This window comes from Rutidosis leptorrhynchoides, chromosome 6 (assembly GCF_046630445.1).
Source record: "Rutidosis leptorrhynchoides isolate AG116_Rl617_1_P2 chromosome 6, CSIRO_AGI_Rlap_v1, whole genome shotgun sequence".
Classification (NCBI taxonomy): Eukaryota; Viridiplantae; Streptophyta; class Magnoliopsida; order Asterales; family Asteraceae; genus Rutidosis; species Rutidosis leptorrhynchoides.
This window is the reverse complement of record NC_092338.1, coordinates 5,192,248-5,215,681: the sequence shown is the minus strand read 5'-3', so window position 1 is coordinate 5,215,681 and position 23,434 is coordinate 5,192,248. Positions and strand designations below refer to the sequence as shown.

At 35.4% G+C, this 23,434-nt stretch overlaps 1 protein-coding gene across 1 annotated transcript; it reads right to left on the bottom strand.

The window, feature by feature from the left end:
• Nucleotides 1–11,389: 11,389 nt before the first annotated feature.
• Nucleotides 11,390–12,584, bottom strand: LOC139855589 (uncharacterized). The gene has a single exon (XM_071844829.1). The coding sequence runs from the start codon at nucleotides 12,527–12,529 to the stop codon at nucleotides 11,768–11,770; it is 762 nt and encodes a 253-aa protein (XP_071700930.1). The 5' UTR covers nucleotides 12,530–12,584; the 3' UTR covers nucleotides 11,390–11,767.
• Between the last annotated feature and the right edge of the window lie 10,850 nt (nucleotides 12,585–23,434).

Below are 23,434 nucleotides of genomic sequence, written 5' to 3'. Positions count from 1 at the left end.
GCTTGTTATCCAAGTTCGTTTCCCTCATATTGTTCGTTAGTATACGTCGCCACCCATTGATACAAAATAATTTTCACTCCAATCATATTTCCGTCTTTGTGTATTGTTCATACAAATTGTATAGATGCGTGTAGGGACTTGTAACAATATAATCCAAGTAATAATAATATTTTTTTGCTTTTCAAAAAAATAAATTAGTGTTCAATAACGATACTATTAATTCTGATCAAATGTATAATATAATTACAATGAAAAAACCTTATTATTGATAACATGAGTATGAATGCATTAGGATTGAAAACTTTAGTATTGTAGACATTAGTATTGAATATAATTACAATACAACAATCAATTGTTTTCATTCAGTGCCGCACACTTTCTTGAGCCCGTACGTTAAAATACGATTCCGCAAATGTTAAAAAGATTGATATATTTTAAGTTTAAAAATATCATATTTTGTATTTAATATAGTATTTGATTGTTTATTTAAATTAAGTTAGAAACCTAACTTTTATTTAAAGTTTATTCATTTATTTTTCGTATGTTTCACACACATTTGTGTATTTGGATCAAAATCGTCTTCACTATTTTTACCTAATAGCTGATAATACCGTTGTCACATTAAATATTTTAATAATTGTATTGTATTTAGAATATAATTTAACAATATTAACGTTTATATTTATCTTTATTTATTTATTTATTTAATTGATTTATTTAGTTTAACTTAATATTTTTAAATTTTTGTTACGGACTAAAAGTGAGTTTGTTACTTTCAATTACGTTTTTTATATTTATATTATATTTATATTATATTATTTAATTTAATATTGTCACATTTAATATTTTAGTAATTGTATTATATTTATATCCTATATCCTATTTAGAATATAAATAATTTTCTTATTTAAAAAAAATCAATTAATAAATTAGAAGAAACAACTAAGGCAACTCCCTATCGTAACTAGACTCTGCATCCTCTTAACCTTCCACACCAGCGCCACATCAACACCAATATCTTATAACTAACTCATAACTAAACACTTCCTATCATGGCTAAAGCAATATACCTCTTAATATACAACGTACAAGCAATAAAGCATCAAGTTCAACAATAAAAAGCCACTGGGATCCACAATTCCTATAACTAACCAAAACTCTTCCATTAAATCCATGGTGAGTGCGGGTAACTAACGCGGGTAACTAAGCCGTGCCTATGATTCATTACGGGTAACTACAGGTAATGAGCGGGTAATGACGGATAATGGAACCATAGGGAGTGGTCTAAGTGACGAGCATTATGACACACGCTTTATATAACGTAAAATATATAGATATATAATATAATTTGTATGACTTCTTTTCAATCTACAGTCTACACTTACGTTGCTCTATTATATACGGAGTATCACTATAAATCTTTTTTGGTGTACAATAATTAGCAAAACGGCTATTTTAACCCTGTGAACAGTAGCAAACTTATTACAATTAGTAACAGGGATTAATAAAAAAAATTAATGACTTAGGGAATGAGTGTCGAAAGTATAGTCATAACATTTGATAATTAAAAAAAAAAAATATAGATTGAAAACATGTATTATTCAAACTGTTAAAATAACAATATTAATCAATTTATCAATAAAAAAAAAGATGAATATTTTGCGTTGACTTTGGACTTCTCGCAAATTAAGTATTGGGGGATTAATCAGCTCACAAGACAAGTCATAAATCCAGATAAATAAATAATAAAAAAGAATAATGTTGAAGGTTCAAACGCAGTTTAATACTTTACTCTAAATGAAAAGTATTACAATTAAAATTAGATTATTTACTTGAACTGGGCTTGGCCCATGTTATGTAAATGTACTTTATACGGAGTAATTATTAATAATATAATATACTTTCTTTTTTGCTTAAAAAAAAACTATTACAATTAGATTAAGTTGACCATTGATACCTTTGCAAGTTCTGTTTTTTAGTATGGTACGATTAGCGTGGAAATCATTCCATTCCATTTCAGTATAACATCCTTGTATTAGAAGACTAGACTGCTAAATTGTTGTGTTATAACTTATAATCAACTCATTTTCTACGTCATCCAATCCAATTTAATAAAACATAAAACAGGATTATATAATAACATATGTATACATGTTCATAAGAAATCTCAAGAACATATTGAAAACGCAAATTAAGGCACACAATAATAACATAATCCAATCTCACAAAAGTGAGGTATGAGAGAGTTAAGATTAAACGTAGCCCTTAGGACTACGTTTAAGCTTACCATAATTAAGTTTGTAAACTCTCTTTAATTAATTACAAAGTATAATTATTCTTTTTTTAATATCAAATTTCCTTATATAATTTTGGTAATAATATTATTCATGGCATGTCAGAGTTATAAAAAAAGAATCATATTATTTATGATATGCTTAAATGTAGCCCTTAGGGCTACGTTTATCATTTTCCAAGATTAAATGATCTTTCCTCTACCATCGAATAAATTAGAAGTCATTTATCCACCTGCAGAGAAAATCTCTACCTACAGTAAGAGAATGTCATCCCTTCCTCTACTTGAGAATAGAGAGATTGATTTCACATACTTTGTTATTCTTTTTTTTTTTTTTTTTTTTGTAGTACTTCATTATTCTCAGTTAATCGTTAGTCATGACGTGTTTGTAAGTTTTTGTTCGATATATTTGAATAGTGGTTTTTATAAGATCAGGTAAGAACATACCGTATCAAAATTTCAGCAAATTAACGTTGTTCTTTTGCAATAACTTTCAGGTTAATAGTATATAAAAATTTGTTTACAAGGAACATTCTCACCGTATTAATACGGAGTAAAATGTGAATTTGTTTATGTTGATGTGACGCTGATGTAGATGAGAAAAGTTCAGTTAAGGGATATTAAGACATGGAGTAGTCTAATAAGACTATGCCTGGCAAACAGGTCGGGTTGAGTCGGGTTGGGTCGAGACCTGAATGGTTTGGGTCGAAACGGGTTAGAATTTAAATGGGTCAAACGGGTTGGGTCGGGACCCGGATTGGGTTTGAGTGGGTCGAGACACAACGGGTCGGGTCGGGTCGAGGACCATTTTATTCAATAAAATTTTAGTTTTAAATATTTTTTCTTATCATTTTTATTATTTCTTATTTTTTATTTTATTTTGAAAAACTACATCGTGCAACTAATTTAAAATTCAAAATTTTACAACTTGACCCCTTAGACCCATATACAAGACCCGTTATACCTGTCTCTATTTGTTGGACTTGGTTGATTTGAACCCGATCGACCCATTTCTTAATTTTTTGTCCAAGACCCAATATGTTTTAAAAAAACTCATTCAATTTTTAGAGATGCGAATCTCAAAAACTGAAAACTTCACAATTCGACCCGTTTGACCCATATTAAAGACCCAATAGACCCAAATTGAGCACATTGGGTTTGGTTTGCCATGTATAAATAAGACCAATCTTATCCGTGACATTCTTCCTCAACATGACCACTATCACATTAGCATCACGCCGACACATCAACATTTTCTCCTCACTTTTTCCCCAAGACATTAACACTAATATCAATGACATATTTTGCACAATCACATAGACCCATCAAATAAATTAAATATACCAGTTTACAAATATTGAAGCTAAAAGAACAAATGTTTAAATCAAAAACTTCCGTGCTTCAAATATTTTATCTAAGGAAATTTGGCAGGGCGAGAAATATGAGAGCAAGTGAGGGCTAACCATGAAACATTTGCCAATATGAGTGCCCTGTACGGTTAAAGTGAGGGGGCGGAGTGAGGGCGTAAATATAAAGTGGCCTAAGACTGCCATATATTAACCCTACATCTGACGTTAAAAACAATTAGTGCACTTTTTGGTCAAAAAGTGAAATCTGTCTATGACGTGGCAATGTCAGAATTTGTCCTTTATAAATTCAAATGTCACCTTTTTGTGTCAAATTTTTGTAAGGTCCACCAATTTTTTATTTTTGCATTTTATTATATAAAATTAATACATTATTTTAGATAAAACTAATAATTTAATATTCATAAAAATAAAAAAAGTACAACCTACTAAATTAAAACATACTAGTACTTAACAAAAATAATGTGAGGAAAAATTGGGCCAATATGTATTAGCCCAAAGCAAAAGTAAATTAAATAATGGGTCTTTTTTTTATTAAGCCTATAAATACTCGGGGATACTCCGTATATCATCTTGGATGTTTTTTCTTTTCTTCACAAGTTAATCAGCCATCATTTTTAATTTATAAAGCTTGAAGCCAACAAAGGAGAAGCAACAATAGAAAAAAAAGAAAAACTTAATAAAACAAGGGCAACAAGCATCAGTCAATCGTAGCATTTCACGAAATCCACACGCTCCAGTTCATTTCTGTAACACCTGCGATTGACGTCGGCAAGGCGTCACCTCTAACGCTGCGTTAGACACGCCACAGGGCGTCATAGGACATCCGAGAGCGTCAGAAGACATCAGAGGGCGTCAACTAGTGCCAACTTGTCTGACGGATTACGTTCTTTTTTTTTTTTTTTTACAACAAAATAAGCTTGTATCACAAACCAATATGGGCAGGGTTAACCACTAACCCATTCAAAACAAATACATCCAAATCAACAAAAGAAAACATAACACCAAATACTTTTCATGCAGTCTATTATCTAACCCATTTGGATGACATCATAAATCAAATTAATTTACAATTAAAATTTAATCTCTACAATTAATTATAATTTAATTATTATGATTAAGATATAATTTAATCTTTACAATTTTTTTAAAAAAATTCAAAAGGCATTTGTTATTAGTAATAATTATTATTAAAAATATAAATACTCAATTTTTAAGCAAATTTTATTATTATTATTAATTATTATTATTATTATTATTATAATGATAATAATAATAATAATAATTATAATATTAATATTTAAATATAGATTCTCTTTACGGGATTAATTACGTTACATATGTATGGGAAAATACATGTCTCTTTATGTTTGTAAGAACAATGACAAGTTTCTTAGTCAAAATTTGTGGTTTTAGGGGTCATTAAACTAAACAACTTTAGCATTTACATTCACTTAATTCCTACACATATTATTAAACTGTTTCGTTTAATTAAATCCGTAGTTCCACGGGACATTTCACTAGTTACTCCTATATGTGTTTGACTCTTAGTCAATCAAGTTTGTGAAATTAGAATATCAGAATCTTTTCGATAATCACGTTAAAAAATTATAAATTGTAAAACGTTTGGCAATTTATATTATATGTGTTTGATTTTATATGTTAAAATAAAGAAGTTTATATTGAAGAAGAATATGGTAAGTTTATTATAAAGAAAAATATGATAAATTTAATTTAGAGAAATTTATGGTAAGTATATTCTAGAGAATAATATGGTGTATAGAAAATTATCATAATGAATTTCATTTAGAGAAAAATATGGTTAGAATATTCTAGAAAATAATATTGTGTAGAAAAAATTATGGTAAGTTTATTGTAGAGAAAAATATAATAATTACACATGTCATAATTAAAGGAGATAATTACACATGACATCATTGAATCAAATTGCACGCGCTTTATATAATGTATAGATAGATTTTATATAAATATCATTTTTTATTTCTTTTATATTATACAAGAATATCTTCTTCTTTTTTAATCCGTGTAATTTTGTTAATTTATTGGTTTGATTTTAGAAATCTAGTGATGTCTAACTTGTAAGAGATTGTTTAATTTTGTAGAAGTTTACATATTTTTATTTTATTTAGTTAGTGAGAGAAAAAAAGTTCCAGATTTCTCTTATCTTTTTAAAGAAGAAAGGGTTAAAAGGACATAAACACCCTCACATGTTTGGCACATGTCAGGAGTTAACGGAGGCAATTCACGGAAGTAACGGATTTGGACTATCCGTGGAAAACGTGCAACTTCTGGACTATTCAGTTGAAAAAATCAAATTTAGACTATCCATGTATTTTCCTGCAAACTGTAAGGACTATCCGTGTAATTTTGTCTAATATATATATATATATATATATATATATATATATATATATATATATATATATATATATATATATATATATATATATATATATATATATATATTTGGAAGAGGTCGGGTGGCTCACTTCGTTGAACCAAAAACTTGACCGAAAAAACCAAATTTCTTAAAAAAGGTTAAATAGAAAAATGACAAAATAGATGATATCATGTTGACGTCAGCATGACAATGCAGCTACAGACCAAAGACTTCCGCTGATATAGTTATTAGGAATAATACCAACAAAATAAGTGATTTGTTGGTGTGATGATATCTTTTGAATAAAATATAATTTCATATTTCAAATTTCAATGTTATCAACATGTATCTTTTTTATTTTTATTTTTATTTTTATTTTTTTGCAAAAAGCGAAAACTATAAAAACGGGATCTTCATCGAAAGATGAAGATCCTAACCGATATAGCGAAAGATTACAACTAGACGACTTGAAACAAGTAACGTTATAAGTCGACGATAACTCCAACCGAGCCAAATCAAAATCACAACAAAAAATTCGGAAAAAATCTACCAAGGCAAACTAGACTAACGGCAAACATCATAAACCATCTAAACTGCCATTAAAAACCATACCAACAAAAAAGCTTACAAATAAAACACATTAGCATATTATCTATTAGACAAAATTTGTCTTAGTACTATTTACATTTTTGCTTTTCACAAAACTAACCCCCTAACTTTCACTAAAATACAAATCAAACCCCTCACTTTATACCTATATCCTAAATTGTAAATTATTATTTATTCCATTACTAAAACCAAAAATACCGAATAATAACACCCACCACGCATATCGACTTGTACGCTGCGCTCAAACAGTTGAACCCACAGGGGCCACTACTGTGCTACAATATTTATTTATTTATTATTTTTTTTGTTTCCAACGATAAAAGAAGCAACTTTCGTAAAAGAACCAACCCTTCAATATTACCAAAAGATGTCGAATTTTTTTTTTTTTTACAAAAAAATCAACTAACTTTTTTTTCTTTTCTTCCTCAACGATAAAAGTGGCAACTTTCATAAAAGGAACAACCCTTCAATGCTACCAATAGATGTCGAAAAACATTCTTTTTTACAAAATAGATCAACTAACTTTAAAAAAAAAAAAAAAAAAAACTCGAACGCTAAAAGAAGCAACTTTCATAAAAGGAACAACCCTTCAATGTTAGATGCCGAAAAAAATTCTTTTTTACAAAATAGATCAAGACTTTTTTTAACTCGCATTCAAAACGGAGCCCCCGGCACGAAGCGAGGGCTCCACAACTAGTATTATCTAATAGACAAAAATGGTGAATAGTAACTAGGGGCATTTTCGACCTTTCACCTTTTTTATTATTCTAATTAAATTTCACTACACCAACAAACACCCCCACACTTTTTTCAAATATTTAAATCGACCCCCAAACAAGGCGTAAAGTGTCAAATAACCATTTTTATAAAAATCTTAAATAAACTCCATCCAAATATTCAACTGGTCATATCTTCTCTCTCGCAACGAGTTAAATTTTCCCGACACCATCGTTAAACTCGAAATAATTTTAGGAACACAATGTCACTAACTATACGCAAACCAGACGCTTTTTAAAAAACGCTAAATGTTTGGGGTACTTTTCATACACGTTGATTTTGCGTTATATTTTTAAATGTCGATAATAACATAGCTAAACGCGGAGATGGACATATATTGTTAATTTAAAATAACATTTAAATCTTTCACGGGTTATACCTTTTAGTTCGACTCGAGTTGCGCTTCAACGACATCATTCTTTAGCCACGAAATAATTTTACAAACCAAACGCAATAAAATACATTGAAAACCGAACCCCGGCGCGAAACGAGGGTTCAACAACTAGTTAAAACTAAATATTCAAGTTGGGCTATGTAGGTAATATGGAGTATATGTAACGACTCAACCCGTTATCCAACCGAATAAGCAACAAGTTTTTTTTAATATATATGACAGAAGGGTGCGCGGCGCTCTCCACTGCCTGTGCGCGGCGCGCACAAGGCCTGGTCAGCTTCTGTCCGAAATTTCCAATTTTTAATTAAAGATCTCCCACTTCCCGACACTTTTAGATGAAACGCGTTTCACAACATATAATATTAGATAAAACTAACACGTTCCAATAATAAAACGAGTTTTACAACACCGGGCCCACATCGGCCGTTTTACGACTTTTGTACAAAATACAAGTTTCAATCCCAATTTACATTTAGACGAGTTAGGACTCTATAACCCAACCAAGAGCATAATCCCGGGGACTACCAAATCCCCAATCCGCGTCCGCATATCCAAAAGCTACCCCATCGAGCCCAAACGCTCCTACGCAACTAGTCTAACAACTAGCTAGCCTCATAACACAATACCTGAAAAAGGTAAACAACGAGAGGGGTAAGCTAACGCTTAGTGAATGCAATAGTTATACATATACATATATAACCTACTTACTTGCAACCACTTACACAATTACCTCATACACGCTAGCAATTTAAATTAGCATACCATTTCAACGCACAACGCTAAATCGACGATATCACGAGCTAGCACAAACGATAGCATATAACACGAACAATATAATATGCTATACTACAACACATAACCATGGTTAACCAATCATACAAAGGGAACGATTCTCGCGAATGAACCGTTAGCCACGCAGACGCCACTACTATGCATCACTAGTCCCTTGGGTGGTATCGCATACCCGAACTTAAAACCCACCCGTCACGTGAAATGTGGTATCGCATACCCAAACTTTAAAACCCACACTTCACGCCCGCACACACACACGATGGTGATGAGGTATCGCATACCCGAACTTTAAACCCTCATCCCATGCCAACACGATGTGGTATCGCATACCCGAACTTAAAACCCACATCGCATTTCACACAAGTAAATACATTACATACACACATGTATAATTATTCCACTCACCTCGAAATGCACGCACAAGTCATGTATGTAAATCGCCTCCAAACGCAACCGAGCAAACCTTTACCTATAATACGCATATAGGTATACAAACAATCAACATACATTCTCTACGAGAGAATTTGACTCCAACACCCTTAACTAAGGGTTTATACCGACCTCCACAAACTGCCCATTTAGACACCTAAAGGGGACTTCACCAATTACCACTACGGGTGGTAATTTCGACCCATCAAACAAGTACAATTTAACCTAAATTAAACTTGGCACCATTTAAACCAACCTAGGTCTTAACACGAAATTACTACTTAGGTAGTAATCATTTCAAACACCATTAAACACTTAACAAAAGTGATTATCATCCAATTAATCCAAAATTAGTGTCATTACCAAATTTGACCAAATTCAATTCACCCATTTGACATAAGTCCTGAAAACATCCTTAATCACTAACGGCTAGTGATTAACTTTCTAAAACACCATTTAACGCATGAACCAAGCATTTACATACTTGATTCTTCAAATCTTGACTCAAAACTTAGTTTGACACCAAATCAAGGTTAACACCCATTTTGTCATACAAACATGTTCTTATGAACATCTAAACACTAACACACTTACAAGCTAGTGATTTAACACCCAAACCATGAACAAATTCGTCCTCAAACCCTAAACCCACAATAATCGAGTTTACTTACACAATACATATAGCAAAACCCCCAAATTCATGAGAAATGGGGTTTAGAACCCTAACAAGCTCAAACCCTAAACACGAACAAGAGTCTTAATAATTAAATTCGGAGTTAGAGCTTACCAATACTACCAAAACGTAGCCAAGAACGAGATGAACAACTTTAACACTCGAGCTTTTGATCGATTCAAGCTTCTTCTTCTCCAAAATCCCAAATCTCTCTCTAGAACTCTCTCTCTCTCTCTCTCTAAGAATGGATGAGAGTGTTTAGTGGATGTGAAAATGATCCAAAACTAGATTCAATTCTGGTGTTAAGGCTACAGATCCGACCCCAAGTGAAAAGACACAATTGCCCTTCATTTAACTCTAATTAACAGAAAACAGAAAACTATCACCAGGTGTAGTGCGCGGCGCGCACCCCTAGCCATGCGCGGCGCGCACGATGGTCCAAACAGTCTGTCAGCTTTTAAATTTCCTCCACGCTTCACACACTTAATGTGCATCATTTTTACTCTATGTACAATAATTATTTGGGTCTTACAGTATATATTAATACTAGTTGGATGGTTGAGGTTGGCTTAACCCTTAATAAATTTTTAAGAAATAATTTTAAAATATAATTTATAAGTATTTTAGTAAATTTGAATGAGTTTATCAGAAGTTGGAAATTTCACTTCCTAGTATCTTGTAAATAGAGAAGACTAAATTAGACCATGATTAACGCGCATGTTGCACACGATTTTTTGGATGACACGCCACTAACAAGCTTATATCGCGGCGTGCTAGTGGGTATTTGGGTTCGGCGTGGTGGCTCCAGGCTCGAAAGGATTTGTTCCCGTGTTTCAACTGCTTAGCTACGTGGCTTCTTAATCGTTTCTTCAATCGAGTCGGCCGTTTACATGTGTCAAACGGATAAATTCAAACTCTAACAAACGGATATAAATTTACTAAGTACATAAATATGTAATAGTAATAAATTTATACAATTTCATATAATAATACACTTCACTTAAACACAAATTTCTACAATTCAACTCTCTTTTCTCTCACTCTCTCTAAATTTTATACTACTTCTCAAACACTAATCAATGGCCCCGAATAAGGTTTCGTCGATATACATTACGGGGATAAACCAACGTTTAACTGGAAATCATACGTTGGCGGTGTAAATAAATCGTTTAACGATTTCGACGTTACTGATTACTTTGATATATCAAAGTTGACGAATTTCCCCGAAAAGAAATATCGTTTGTATTTTCGAATATTGTGTATTTAGACGAAGACAAGATAGAATTGTTGCACCTGTTTGCGGTTGACGTACGAAAAAAAAACTTAGCCAAGACACCAGTTGTATCTTTTACAATAACAATTAGGCCGATGGATGTTAATCCGATCATTTTCGATTCCGAAAGTAGTCCCGAATCAGGAGTGTCGTATTAGGACTTTTAATAAGTAGTAATCATATTAGGAATTTTTAGTTATTTTAATTTTCAGTTTTTAGTAGTTGTAAATTATAATCGTATATTAATTTTAATTTAAGTGCGTTTTATTAATTTTTGTTTTAATAATTACAAAATAATAATATAATTAATCAAACAAATAAAAAATTAAAATAAATTATACAATAAGAAAAATGAAAAAGAAATAAAAAATACTCACTCCTACCCTCAAGAGGTCATTCAACGCACCCCTCATTATTTCTCAGTTTACCAACACACCTGCCACGTTAGCGTCAAACACCCCACCTCAACACGTACATAGTCACTTTTGTCCATCACCATTCAAAATGTTCTAAGTTTCATTTATTTCTAAGGTAAGTTGACTACTTGATTCCATGTTATGATTTACGTCTTTACACAAACGTTAAATTTAAGCCACACTTTATTATGATATATATCAATGATCAATGACAAGCTTATGACAAGCTGATGACAAGCTTTATGAGCCCCATATTTACAAGTAACGATCCAGTGATTTTTATTTACGAAGTACCACCAACCTAGCTTGATAATACAAGATCTTGTTTTGAACTCAAATACTCCTATTTTGACATCAAAGAACCAACAACACCAGCAATTAGAGTAGTGGGATCACCAAGAACTGCTGATATTACAAATTGCATAGCCAAACCCGCCATCTCACAACACTTTTTCACTTTCCCTTTGCTTTGATGGTTGTGGTGATAACTTTCCAATGTACCCTTTAAGCTCGGAATTCGCGTCTCAATTTTCCGGCTTCGTCCAAATAGGTCACCACTAAATTTACCATTCGCTTCGCCAATATCCTTACCAAAGTATATCTCATGCCAACTTTCCACCAACATCTCTTTCACACACGCCACGTGCAAGTTGTACTTCTTGCACGTGGACCTGTAACTCCAACTTCGTCCTTTCCTGCCACATCTGTGGCAGGCGGACCCTACTTTCCGGTACAAATACAACTCCACCTCACCATCGTCCAACATAGTTGGAAGTTTGGCACAACATGGATGTAGGTCGAATCCGCACAACTTACAATGGTAAACAAATCCTGACACAACTTTCTCACATGCGTTGCAATAACGGGCAATGGGCCCTGGCGGACGAGCTAGGAATTGAAAGGAACACTTGGTGTAAAAAGGGTGGGTGATGGACGGGGATGGGAGAGCACAATGGACATGTAAATCGTAGTTGCACGTTGTGCATTTATAGTTGGACCCTATACCGACTTCTTTACATCCATCGCACTTGAATGGGACCTCAGTGTATCCATGTTTGAGCCGGTGCTGAGGGTGGCTAAAATGGGATATCTCATTGTATTTCATGGTTGATTTTGGGTAGGTTTTGGTTGGTGACCTATATATATAGAAAGTGGACCTTGGTATACTATACAAGATTATGTAAAAGAAAGAATAACGTATAGGTAAGGTTTTTTTGTGTGTGGTTAATTGGTCTAGCTATGAGGTGAATGTTGAAGGGTAGCTTTGGTACGAAGCAAAACAAGATAAAGAGAATCGAATTTTATGACTTTTTTCAGTCACTAAAAATATAAATATCGGATAATTAATTAATATTGGAATTATGAAAATGGAGATATAATACATACATAAATAAAAAAATTAACGTTTTCGACTAACATACAAATTTATGAGTATTTACATACAAATTTCAAAAGAATATACAATGTGATTAACGAAAATCATGTTATATACAGTATAAACTTTGAAATTGATTAGTGAGAATTGTGAGATGGCCAGTTACCTTAATGATAAAGTAAGATATATGAAATAATCAGTATATAATAGAATCCAACATCAGAGACTTTAACCTCCTGGTGGGAATAATTTTTAGAGCTTTTGCATCTTGCTTGGGTAGTTTGGTTGATTTATTCTTGTATATTATTGCTTTGATGGAATATATTCCCTAAAAGTAATGTGGAAATGCTGGGCTGTGAAATTGATGTATAGGTTGGATAATTGGTTAACAGAAACAAAATGAGTGAATTGTTATGACATGTTTTAACAAAATTGATACCATTTATTTATTTGTTTTGTTTAGTTCTAGGACAGGAATAGGATTATAATGGAATTATATAGCGCTTTGACCGAGCTTTTGTATAACGGTTTTCAAAAATGCCACACGCCCGTTATGATTATGAATTCACTGGGGTGGAGCACAGTCTGCCAAAATCGGCATAGGTTAGGTGCTATTGATGGAACATGGTAAGCCTATCTTTCTCCATATGAAAGTGCTATGAGGAAAAATCACTTTCTCAAGGAATAGTCTAAGGCCAGTTAGAAAGTCATCTATCGAAAGCAAGGGGCAAGTTTGAGAAAGGGAGTTCGTAGATTCAATGGTCTTTTAATAAATAGGACAAATAGGACCCAACGAGGTGAATGGTTTATCAGTAGGCCCTTTCTTTTGCACTCCTTGCTCGCGGAGCGGCATACCAAAAAAAAGTTAAGATTTGAATCAGTGACTTAAACCCTTGCGCTAGTTACCAACTGACAAAACAACAATGGTTCTAATAAATGAAGCCTAATATAATGGTTGTTCTCGTAGCTCCTATCAAACAATAGGTGGTCTCATAAGTAACATCATTACTATTGCTAGATTAGCTTTAGTTGATATACCGGTGTAGAAGTAGAAAAGGGGATTTTAGTAAACCTCCTGCACTTTGTACCACCACTCTGCTAAGGATAACCACTTTTGTGGCGCGAGTGGCCTTATAGGCTACTCTTAATAATTAATTTAAGGTTCGTTCATGTCATTTCTTCTCTGAGCCGTGCTTCCATTCATGGAAATTCACAATTCTTTTGAGTTCTCAAATTAAGACGCGTCTTACTTATGAAGTAAAAAACAAACGCCTTTTAGTAACTTTTCGTATTAATTTCCATTGTATTAAGTCAATTAAGTGCAAAACAAACATGACCTTAATATATATGGAACAACATACGAATTTTAATACCATAAAAGAATTTCTTGAATATAACTAATCTACAATGTGCGCGCGCGCGCATACACACACACACACATATATATATATTGTTCGTAGAGGAAACCTTGCCAACAGCGACCACATTGAATCCTTACTAGCGAGTAAAACTTCTGGGTGACGAGCAAGAGCGGATCTACCATAGATCTAGTAGTAGCACGAACTACCACTGAAATACGCGATGCAATGTAAATTTTTTCAAGTTTTTAATTAGTGACGCATGTAACTACGGTTTCTAGATCCATCACTGGTGACGAGCCCAGAGAGAGATAATCTCTCTATTTTTCTTAAAACTTATGGAGTATATGTCATTAACTATTAACTAATAACACTATAACTGTGACACTATCACTATTCACTCTAACTATTAAATGTAAATAACTAGTGTTCGAGCCCTCGCTTCGCGGCGGAGGTTCGGTTTTCAATATATTTTACTGCGTTTAGTTTGTAAAATCATTTTGTGGTTGACGATGATGTCGTTGAAGCGCAACTCGAGTCGAACTAAAAGGTATAACCCGTGAAAGATTTAAATGTTATTTTAAATTAACAATATATGTGCATCTCCGCGTTTCGCTATAGAATTGTCGACTTTTAAAAATTTAACGGAGAATTAACGTGTATGAAAAGTACCCCATGTAACACCGGCCATTTTTTTTTTTTAAAACACAGCGGAAGACTTTATTAACAAACACACTATAAGTCGCGTCATTACATTAATCTGAGTAATTAAGTTTAAGTTTACACAACGGTGTTACGTTATCACAAAACATTATTTATACAAAAAACCACATCAGAGTTGGGTTTTCAAACATGTCTTCTGCAACAGCACCCATCCCGACTAGCAGTACCTAAACCTGCAAAAGGGGGAAACCTGTGGGGGATTAGCGCACCGCTAAGTGAATGAAATCTATCTAACAGATATAGCTTAAGCCACACACAAGCTATATACTAACAACAACACTTGCTAACTACCAACTAGCATACAATAAGACAATACGAGGATCGGCGGCTTGTACGAGCACACGAATCTCAGCTGATCGGGCCTGAGTCTACCGATAGTCCCTGCTACTCAATTCACAGTATAGTTATCCAGATGCAGGGGATGCATCATTCACACTATACTCCACAATCAGTAGCCTATGGACCCAACCTCCCATAGGCACGGTTGACCTCATACGGACTCTAACCTCTCCTAGGCACGGTCTCGAGTCCCCAGTCTCCCTAGGCCCGACTGGTGCCATTCACACAGTGTACACATAATTCACATACAACATCAGGCAAACGATATTATTCTATCATAGCAATTCCTACACTATGCATGGTAAAAGAGTCAACCACAGTAGCATGATATGCTACTTAAACTCTATCCGTAGATAGACCCACTCACCAATTACCAGCAACTGCTCAGTTATTATTTCTGAGCTTCCTCCTTGTCCTTATAACCTGAGAACAACACAAACAAAGTTAATGTACATATTCAATAAATAATATAATCATTTCATACAATTAACTAGGTCATAACACCATATATTCATAATTTTATGAGTCTACATCATGACTCCACTCAATAATGGCATACAGGTGCGTGCAAAACACGACATACACACTAAAACTCCTTTTTCGGCCCAAAAATAGTTTGATCTAGTTTCTTAAAAGTTCACCATTGAAAAGTATTCTTTATTACGATTCTAACGATAGTTTATTCATCAAAAACGGAGTTACGTTTTGAAAGTTACGCTCGTTTCAATTTTCATAAAAGGTACTGTAGCAAATAGTGGCACTGTAGCAACTTGGTACTGTAGCAAATAGTGACTGTAGCAATACTGACTGTAGCAACTCGGTACTGTAGCAAATAGTGTCACTGTAGCAATTCAGGCACTGTAGCAACTCGGGCACTGTAGCAATTCGGGCACTGTAGCAATTCGGGTACTGTAGCAACTGGGTTTCGAACAAAAAACGCTGATTTCGAACATTTTTCACCAAAAACTCAATTTTTGAGCGATTTTGATCAAATTTTAAGCACATGGAAGCTAATAAACATATATACAACCTATTTCTAACATCAATTAACACATACAAACATATAATATGAAGATTCAAGCTCAAATTCATCAAAAACCCATTTACACCCAAAACCCAATTTCTATGAATTAAAACACGAATTCAAGCTAACAAACCTGGATAAATGATCACAAGGATGATATGAATCAATCCTTAAAGCCTCACAATCCAATTTAAGACTTAGATTCAATTAGGGTTTGTGAATGGATGAAGTTTGGTACGTTCTTGTTTGAGAAGGTTCAAGAAATGAGAAGAGTGAAGCAGATATTACACACTTATGTGGGTTATAAACCCATGCCCCATAACACACGGGTATTTATCAGTTATCTTAACTGATAACCTTTCGTATCTCCTTAGGCGGTCCTAACGGAGTCCAAATTAAATAAACCAATCTGTTCTGGGACCCTTGTCACAAACTGGTCATAACACAATTATAATAAAACACTAATAAAATAATTAAAATAAAAGCACTTAAGACTAAGCACAAACCCTAAGGCAAAATAGGCAACTTACAACTAGTCCGGGTTTCAGTCTGTTACAAATCCACCCCCCTTAAGGAGATTCCGTCCTCGGAATCTGGTCTTGGTCAAACAAATGAGGGTAACGTTTTCTCATCAACTCTTCCGTTTCCCACGTAAGATTAGAACCCAAACTGTGTTTCCACTCAATCAACACCATCGGAATCTCTTTCTTTCTCAGCTTAGTCACCTTTTGGTCAACCACACGGACCGGCTCTTCCACCAATTTCTTATTCAAATCGACCCTTAAATCTTCTAAAGGAAGAAGTTGTGTTTCATCGTCGACTTTACACTTACGAAGATAACATACGTTGAATGTATTATGAATACCAGCTAACTCTTGCGGAAGATCTAACACCACAGTCTGATCATTCAACACTTCACTGATCGGAAACGGACCAATAAATCTCAGTGCTAACTTACCACGTTTACCGAATCTGATAACCCCTTTCCACGGCAAAACTTTCAGATACACTCGTTCACCCACATTAAAGGTTACCGGACGTCTACGCGGATCAGCATACATTTTCTGCCTATCTCTAGCGGCTTTCAACTTTTCTCTCGCAATTGCAACTTTTTCGGCTGTCATTTGAACAATTTCGGGACCTGCAAACTGTTTCTCCCCGGCTTCTAACCAACAAGTCGGAGTTTTGCAACGACGACCGTATAACATTTCATAGGGCGGCATCCCTATACTCGAATGATATGAATTATTATACGCAAATTCGACCAACGGCAAATGTGTATCCCACGAACCACCGTATTCTAACACACAAGCCCTTAACATATCCTCCAAAGTCTGTATCGTTCTTTCACTCTGACCGTCTGTCTGAGGATGATAAGCTGTACTTAAATTCACACGTGTACCCAAATTCTGTTGAAGACTATTCCAAAAATTCGACACAAATCTGGAATCTCTGTCTGAAACGATCGATAATGGCACACCATGTCGACTAACTATCTCATTTATATACAATTCGGCTAACTCACTTAACGAAGCTGTTTCACGAGTAGCAAGAAAATGAGCACTTTTAGTTAGGCGATCCACTATTACCCAAATCATATCATGTCTTTTCTGAGTTCGAGGTAATTTGGTCACAAAATTCATCGTTATATGTTCCCATTTCCACTCTGGAATCTGTAACTGACGTAACGAACCATAAGGTTTCTGATGTTCGGCCTTCACTTGAGCACATATATGACACTTTTCGACATAACGGGCGATATCTAATTTCATTGTTGGCCACCAATACACTGTTTTCAAATCATGATACATCTTATTACTACCCGGATGTACTGTCAATCTGGATTTGTGAGCTTCCATCATGATTAAATCCCTCAAATCTCCAAGCTTAGGCACCCAAACACGATTGTTTAAGGTCTTTAGTCCACGTGAGTCATCAATTAAGTCCACTTTTCGTTTGGTCATTTGTTCAGATTTAATATGTTCGTCCTCTAAAGCACATGCCTGAATGGATTTTAAGCTGTTAATCAAATCTGAAGTTATATTCAAACGAAGAAATTTCACATTTTCACTTGACTTTTTACGACTTAGCGCATCTGCAACCATATTTGCCTTACCCGGATGGTATTTAATTTCACAATCGTAATCTTTGATCAACTCTTGCCATCGTCTCTGACTCATATTCAATTCTTTCTGTGAGAAGATATACTGCAAACTCTTGTGATCTGTACATATAACACAATGGGTTCCATACAAATAGTGTCTCCACAGTTTCAAAGCAAACACTACTGCAGCCATTTCAAGATCATGCACTGGATAATTCTTCTCATGAACTTTCAACTGTCGCGAGGCGTAGGCGATTACTTTATCTCTTTGCATTAATACACAACCCAACCCGGAATATGATGCATCACAGTATACCACGAAGTCGTTTGAACCTTTTGGTAAAGCTAACACTGGTGCCTGACACAGTAGCTGTTTCAAAATCAGAAAAGCCTTTTCCTGTTCATCAGTTCATCGAAAGGCTACATCTTTACGAGTCAACTTAGTCAACGGACCCGCTATTTTCGAGAAATCCTTGATAAATCTACGATAATAACCGGCTAATCCCAGAAAACTCTTAATCTCAGTCGGAGTCTTCGGAGAATTCCAATTCATTACCGCTTCTATCTTTGTCGGATCAACTTTTATACCTTCGGCACAAATCACATGACCCAAAAACTGCACTTCACGTAACCAAAATTCACACTTTGAAAATTTTGCAAATAGTTGTTCACGTTTCAACATGTTCAAAACCTGCCTCAGATGTTCAGCATGTTCACTTTCGGTCTTTGAATACACTAGTATATCATCTATAAACACAATCACAAACTTATCTAAGAACGGGCGACACACTCTATTCATTAGATCCATGAAGATTGCTGGCGCATTCGTCAACCCAAACGGCATGACAAGAAATTCATAATGACCATACCTTGTTCTGAACGCTGTTTTCGGTATATCTGATTCAGCAACACGAACCTGATGATATCCGGATTGTAAGTCTATCTTAGAAAAGAATGAAGCACCCTGTAACTGATCGAACAAATCGTCTATTCGAGGTAACGGATACTTATTCTTCACTGTTCTTTTGTTCAATTCATGATAATCAATACACATACGCATTGACCCATCTTTCTTTTTAACAAACAATACCGGAGCACCCCACGGTGAAGAACTCGGTCGGATAAACCCACGATCTAATAGTTATTGAATCTGTGACATCATTTCACGGATTTCAGACGGCGCTAATCGGTATGGAGCTTTTGCAACTGGAGTTGTTCCAGGAACCAATTCAATCTTATATTCAACTTCCCTTACCGGCGGCAGACCTGGTAACTCATCTGGGAACACTTCGGGAAATTCTGATACTATCGGAATATCGGCCACTGTTTTCTTTTCTTTCTTTGCATCAATCACATATGCAAGAAATGATTCACAACCCTTTGCCATCGACTTTTTCGCTTTCATCATGGTTATCAACAGAAAATTATACCCTCCCCGCTCCCCTCGGGCCACAACACGGGTTCCATCGGTCGAACGAAAGGTAATCATTTTCCTATCACACTTAATATTAGCCCTAAGCGAGCTCAACCAATCCATTCCTAGTACTACATCAAAGCTAGGAATAGGTAACACTAAACAAGTCACCGGGAAAGACTTCCCTTCGATCTCTATACAAACCCCAGTCACATAGGTTGTGACGGGTGTGGTCTTACCATCAGCTACTTCTACACTAACCGGCTTGGGTAACATAGTAGCTGGTAAATTCAACTTAGCACAGAAATCTAGGGACATAAAACACCTATTGGCACCACAATCAAACAATACGCGAGCAGGTATTGAGTTGATTAGAAACATACCGGTGATTACTTCGTCGGTTGCCACAACATTTTCCACCGACATCTGAAAAGCTCTAGCCTCTGCTGTTGGAGGGTTCTTCCTCTTCTGCCCACTCGAGGCAGTTGACCCTCCAGCTGATGCTGAACGCGCCCCTGACCCTGCCCCGGAACTACCACTCTTCGACGGACAACTAATTGCACGATGCCCTGGTTTGTGACAACTCCAACACACACTATTCGGATACGGGCATGCTGAAGACTCATGCCCAACAACACCACACTTTAAGCATCTTCTTGTAGCCTCAGAACACTGACCACTGTGAGAAGATCGACACGTGTGACACCAATTCCCTTTACCTGATCCAGATCCAGTACTACTCTGACCACTTTTACCCTTCGATTTAAACCCACTAGACTTCTTAAATTTAGATCCTGATTGACCAGATACTTGTCCACCTTGTTGTAGCACATTACCAAACATTCTGTTTCTGGCAGCCTGAACATCACTTTCTACCATCTTAGCCATCACAACAGCTTGAGACAATGATGTAGCTGTTCTAACAAAAGTTCTGTACTCAGGCAGAATGATATTAACAAAATGCTGGATACGAGACGCTTCGTCTGGCACCCATTGTTGTACAAACCTCAGTTTATCCATAAACTTCTCTACTACCTCATCGATCGTCATTTGAGGTGTCATCTTCATTTCAAGAAACTCAGTCTTGATTCGGTTCATATCAAATGGATTACAATATTGTTCACACACCTTCCCATGAAACTGCTCCCATGTGATCATACTCACTTGCTCTTTTGGTATACTAGAAATCAAAGAATCCCACCAAATCATAGCCCTACCTTTCAACAGTCTACTAGCATATGTTACCTTCAGCTCGGGTTCACACTGACACGCTTCAAATACCCTTTCAACTTCTCGCAACCAATTGAGAGTTACAGTCGGATCAGTACTTCCAGAGAACTCGGAGGGTTTGCAACCACAGAAGTTCTTATACGTACATCTTTTGGGTGGTTGCATGTAAGGTTGATGGAACATTTGCATTTGGTATGGATTCATCATCATGGGATTTTGGTAAGTAAAGGTGTTTTGTGGTGGCATATAATATTGGTTAGGTATTTGATTCTGAAACTGGTTCTGGGGCACATTAGGTATCGTTTGGGATTGCGCGGTTGGGAATCCAGGTGGTGTATCATCATTTCCAGAATGCCTCGCCAATTCAAGCTCATTAATTTTGTCCTTGGCCTCTTTTAGCTTGCTTTCTAACTGAAGGATGTAACTACTCTGATCATCATCTGACTCAACACCTTCTTCTGGTGCTCTGAATGTTCCGGGGTTAGATGGGCCAGTTGCGTTTCTATCAGCCATACCTGTGCTACAAAACAGCTCACACAAAAACTTAGTGGATAACAGTTAGTTCAATCACAACTAACACACGTATATCCTATTTTCACTTAGTCCCCACTCCCACAGACATGTTTGACTTGCCTCAGGGTTTGGGAACAAAATACGCGCACGTATTTGCTGCCAAACCATGCTCTGATACCAACTTGTAACACCGGCCAATTTTTTTTTTTTTTAAAACACAGCGGAAGACTTTATTAACAAACACACTATAAGTCGCGTCATTACATTAATCTGAGTAATTAAGTTTAAGTTTACACAACGGTGTTACGTTATCACAAAACATTATTTATACAGAAAACCACATCAGAGTTGGGTTGTCAAACATGTCTTCTGCAACAGCACCCATCCCGACTAGCAGTACCTAAACCTGCAAAAGGGGGAAACATGTGGGGGATTAGCGCACCGCTAAGTGAATGAAATCTATCTAACAGATATAGCTTAAGCCACACACAAGCTATATACTAACAACAACACTTGCTAACTACCAACTAGCATACAATAAGACAATACGAGGATCGGCGGCTTGTACGAGCACACGACTCTCAGCTGATCGGGCCTGAGTCTACCGATAGTCCCTGCTACTCAATTCACAGTATAGTTATCCAGATGCAGGGGATGCATCATTCACACTATACTCCACAATCAGTAGCCTATGGACCCAACCTCCCCTAGGCACGGTTGACCTCATACGGACTCTAACCTCTCCTAGGCACGGTCTCGAGTCCCCAGTCTCCCTAGGCCCGACTGGTGCCATTCACACAGTGTACACATAATTCACATACAACATCAGGCAAACGATATTATTCTATCATAGCAATTCCTACACTATGCATGGTAAAAGAGTCAACCACAGTAGCATGATATGTTACTTAAACTCTATCCGTAGATAGATCCACTCACCAATTACCAGCAACTGCTCAGTTATTATTTCTGAGCTTCCTCCTTGTCCTTATAACCTGAGAACAACACAAACAAATTTAATGTACATATTCAATAAATAATATAATCATTTCATACAATTAACTAGGTCATAACACCATATATTCATAATTTTATGAGTCTACATCATGACTCCACTCAATAATGGCATACAGGTGCGTGCAAAACACGACATACACACTAAAACTCCTTTTTCGGCTAAAAAATAGTTTGATCTAGTTTCTTAAAAGTTCACCATTGAAAAGTATTCTTTATTACGATTCTAACGATAGTTTATTCATCAAAAACGGAGTTACGTTTTGAAAGTTACGCTCGTTTCAATTTCATAAAAGGTACTGTAGCAAATAGTTGCACTGTAGCAACTCGGTACTGTAGCAAATAGTGACACTGTAGCAACTCGGTACTGTTACAAATAGTGACTGTAGCAATACAGAACACTGTAGCAAATAGTGACACTGTAGCAACTCGGTACTGTAGCAAATAGTGTCACTGTAGCAATTCAGGCACTGTAGCAACTTGGGCACTGTAGCAACTCGGGCACTGTAGCAATTCGGGTACTGTAGCAATTCGGTTTCGAACAAAAAACGCTGATTTCGAACATTTTTCACCAAAAACTCAATTTTTGAGCGATTTTGATCAAATTTTAAGCACATGGAAGCTACTAAACATATATACAACCTATTTCTAACATCAATTAACACATACAAACATATAATATGAAGATTCAAGCTCAAATTCATCAAAAACCCATTTACACCCAAAACCCAATTTCTATGAATTAAAACACGAATTCAAGCTAACAAACCTGGATAAATGATCACAAGGATGATATGAATCAATCCTTAAAGCCTCACAATCCAATTTAAGACTTAGATTCAATTAGGGTTTGTGAATGGATGAAGTTTGGTACGTTCTTGTTTGAGAAGGTTCAAGAAATGAGAAGAGTGAAGCA

Excerpts from the sequence above, each read along its gene's own strand:
- LOC139855589 (XM_071844829.1), bottom strand. The coding sequence starts at position 12,529 with ATGAAATACAATGAGATATCCCATTTTAGCCACCCTCAGCACCGGCTC.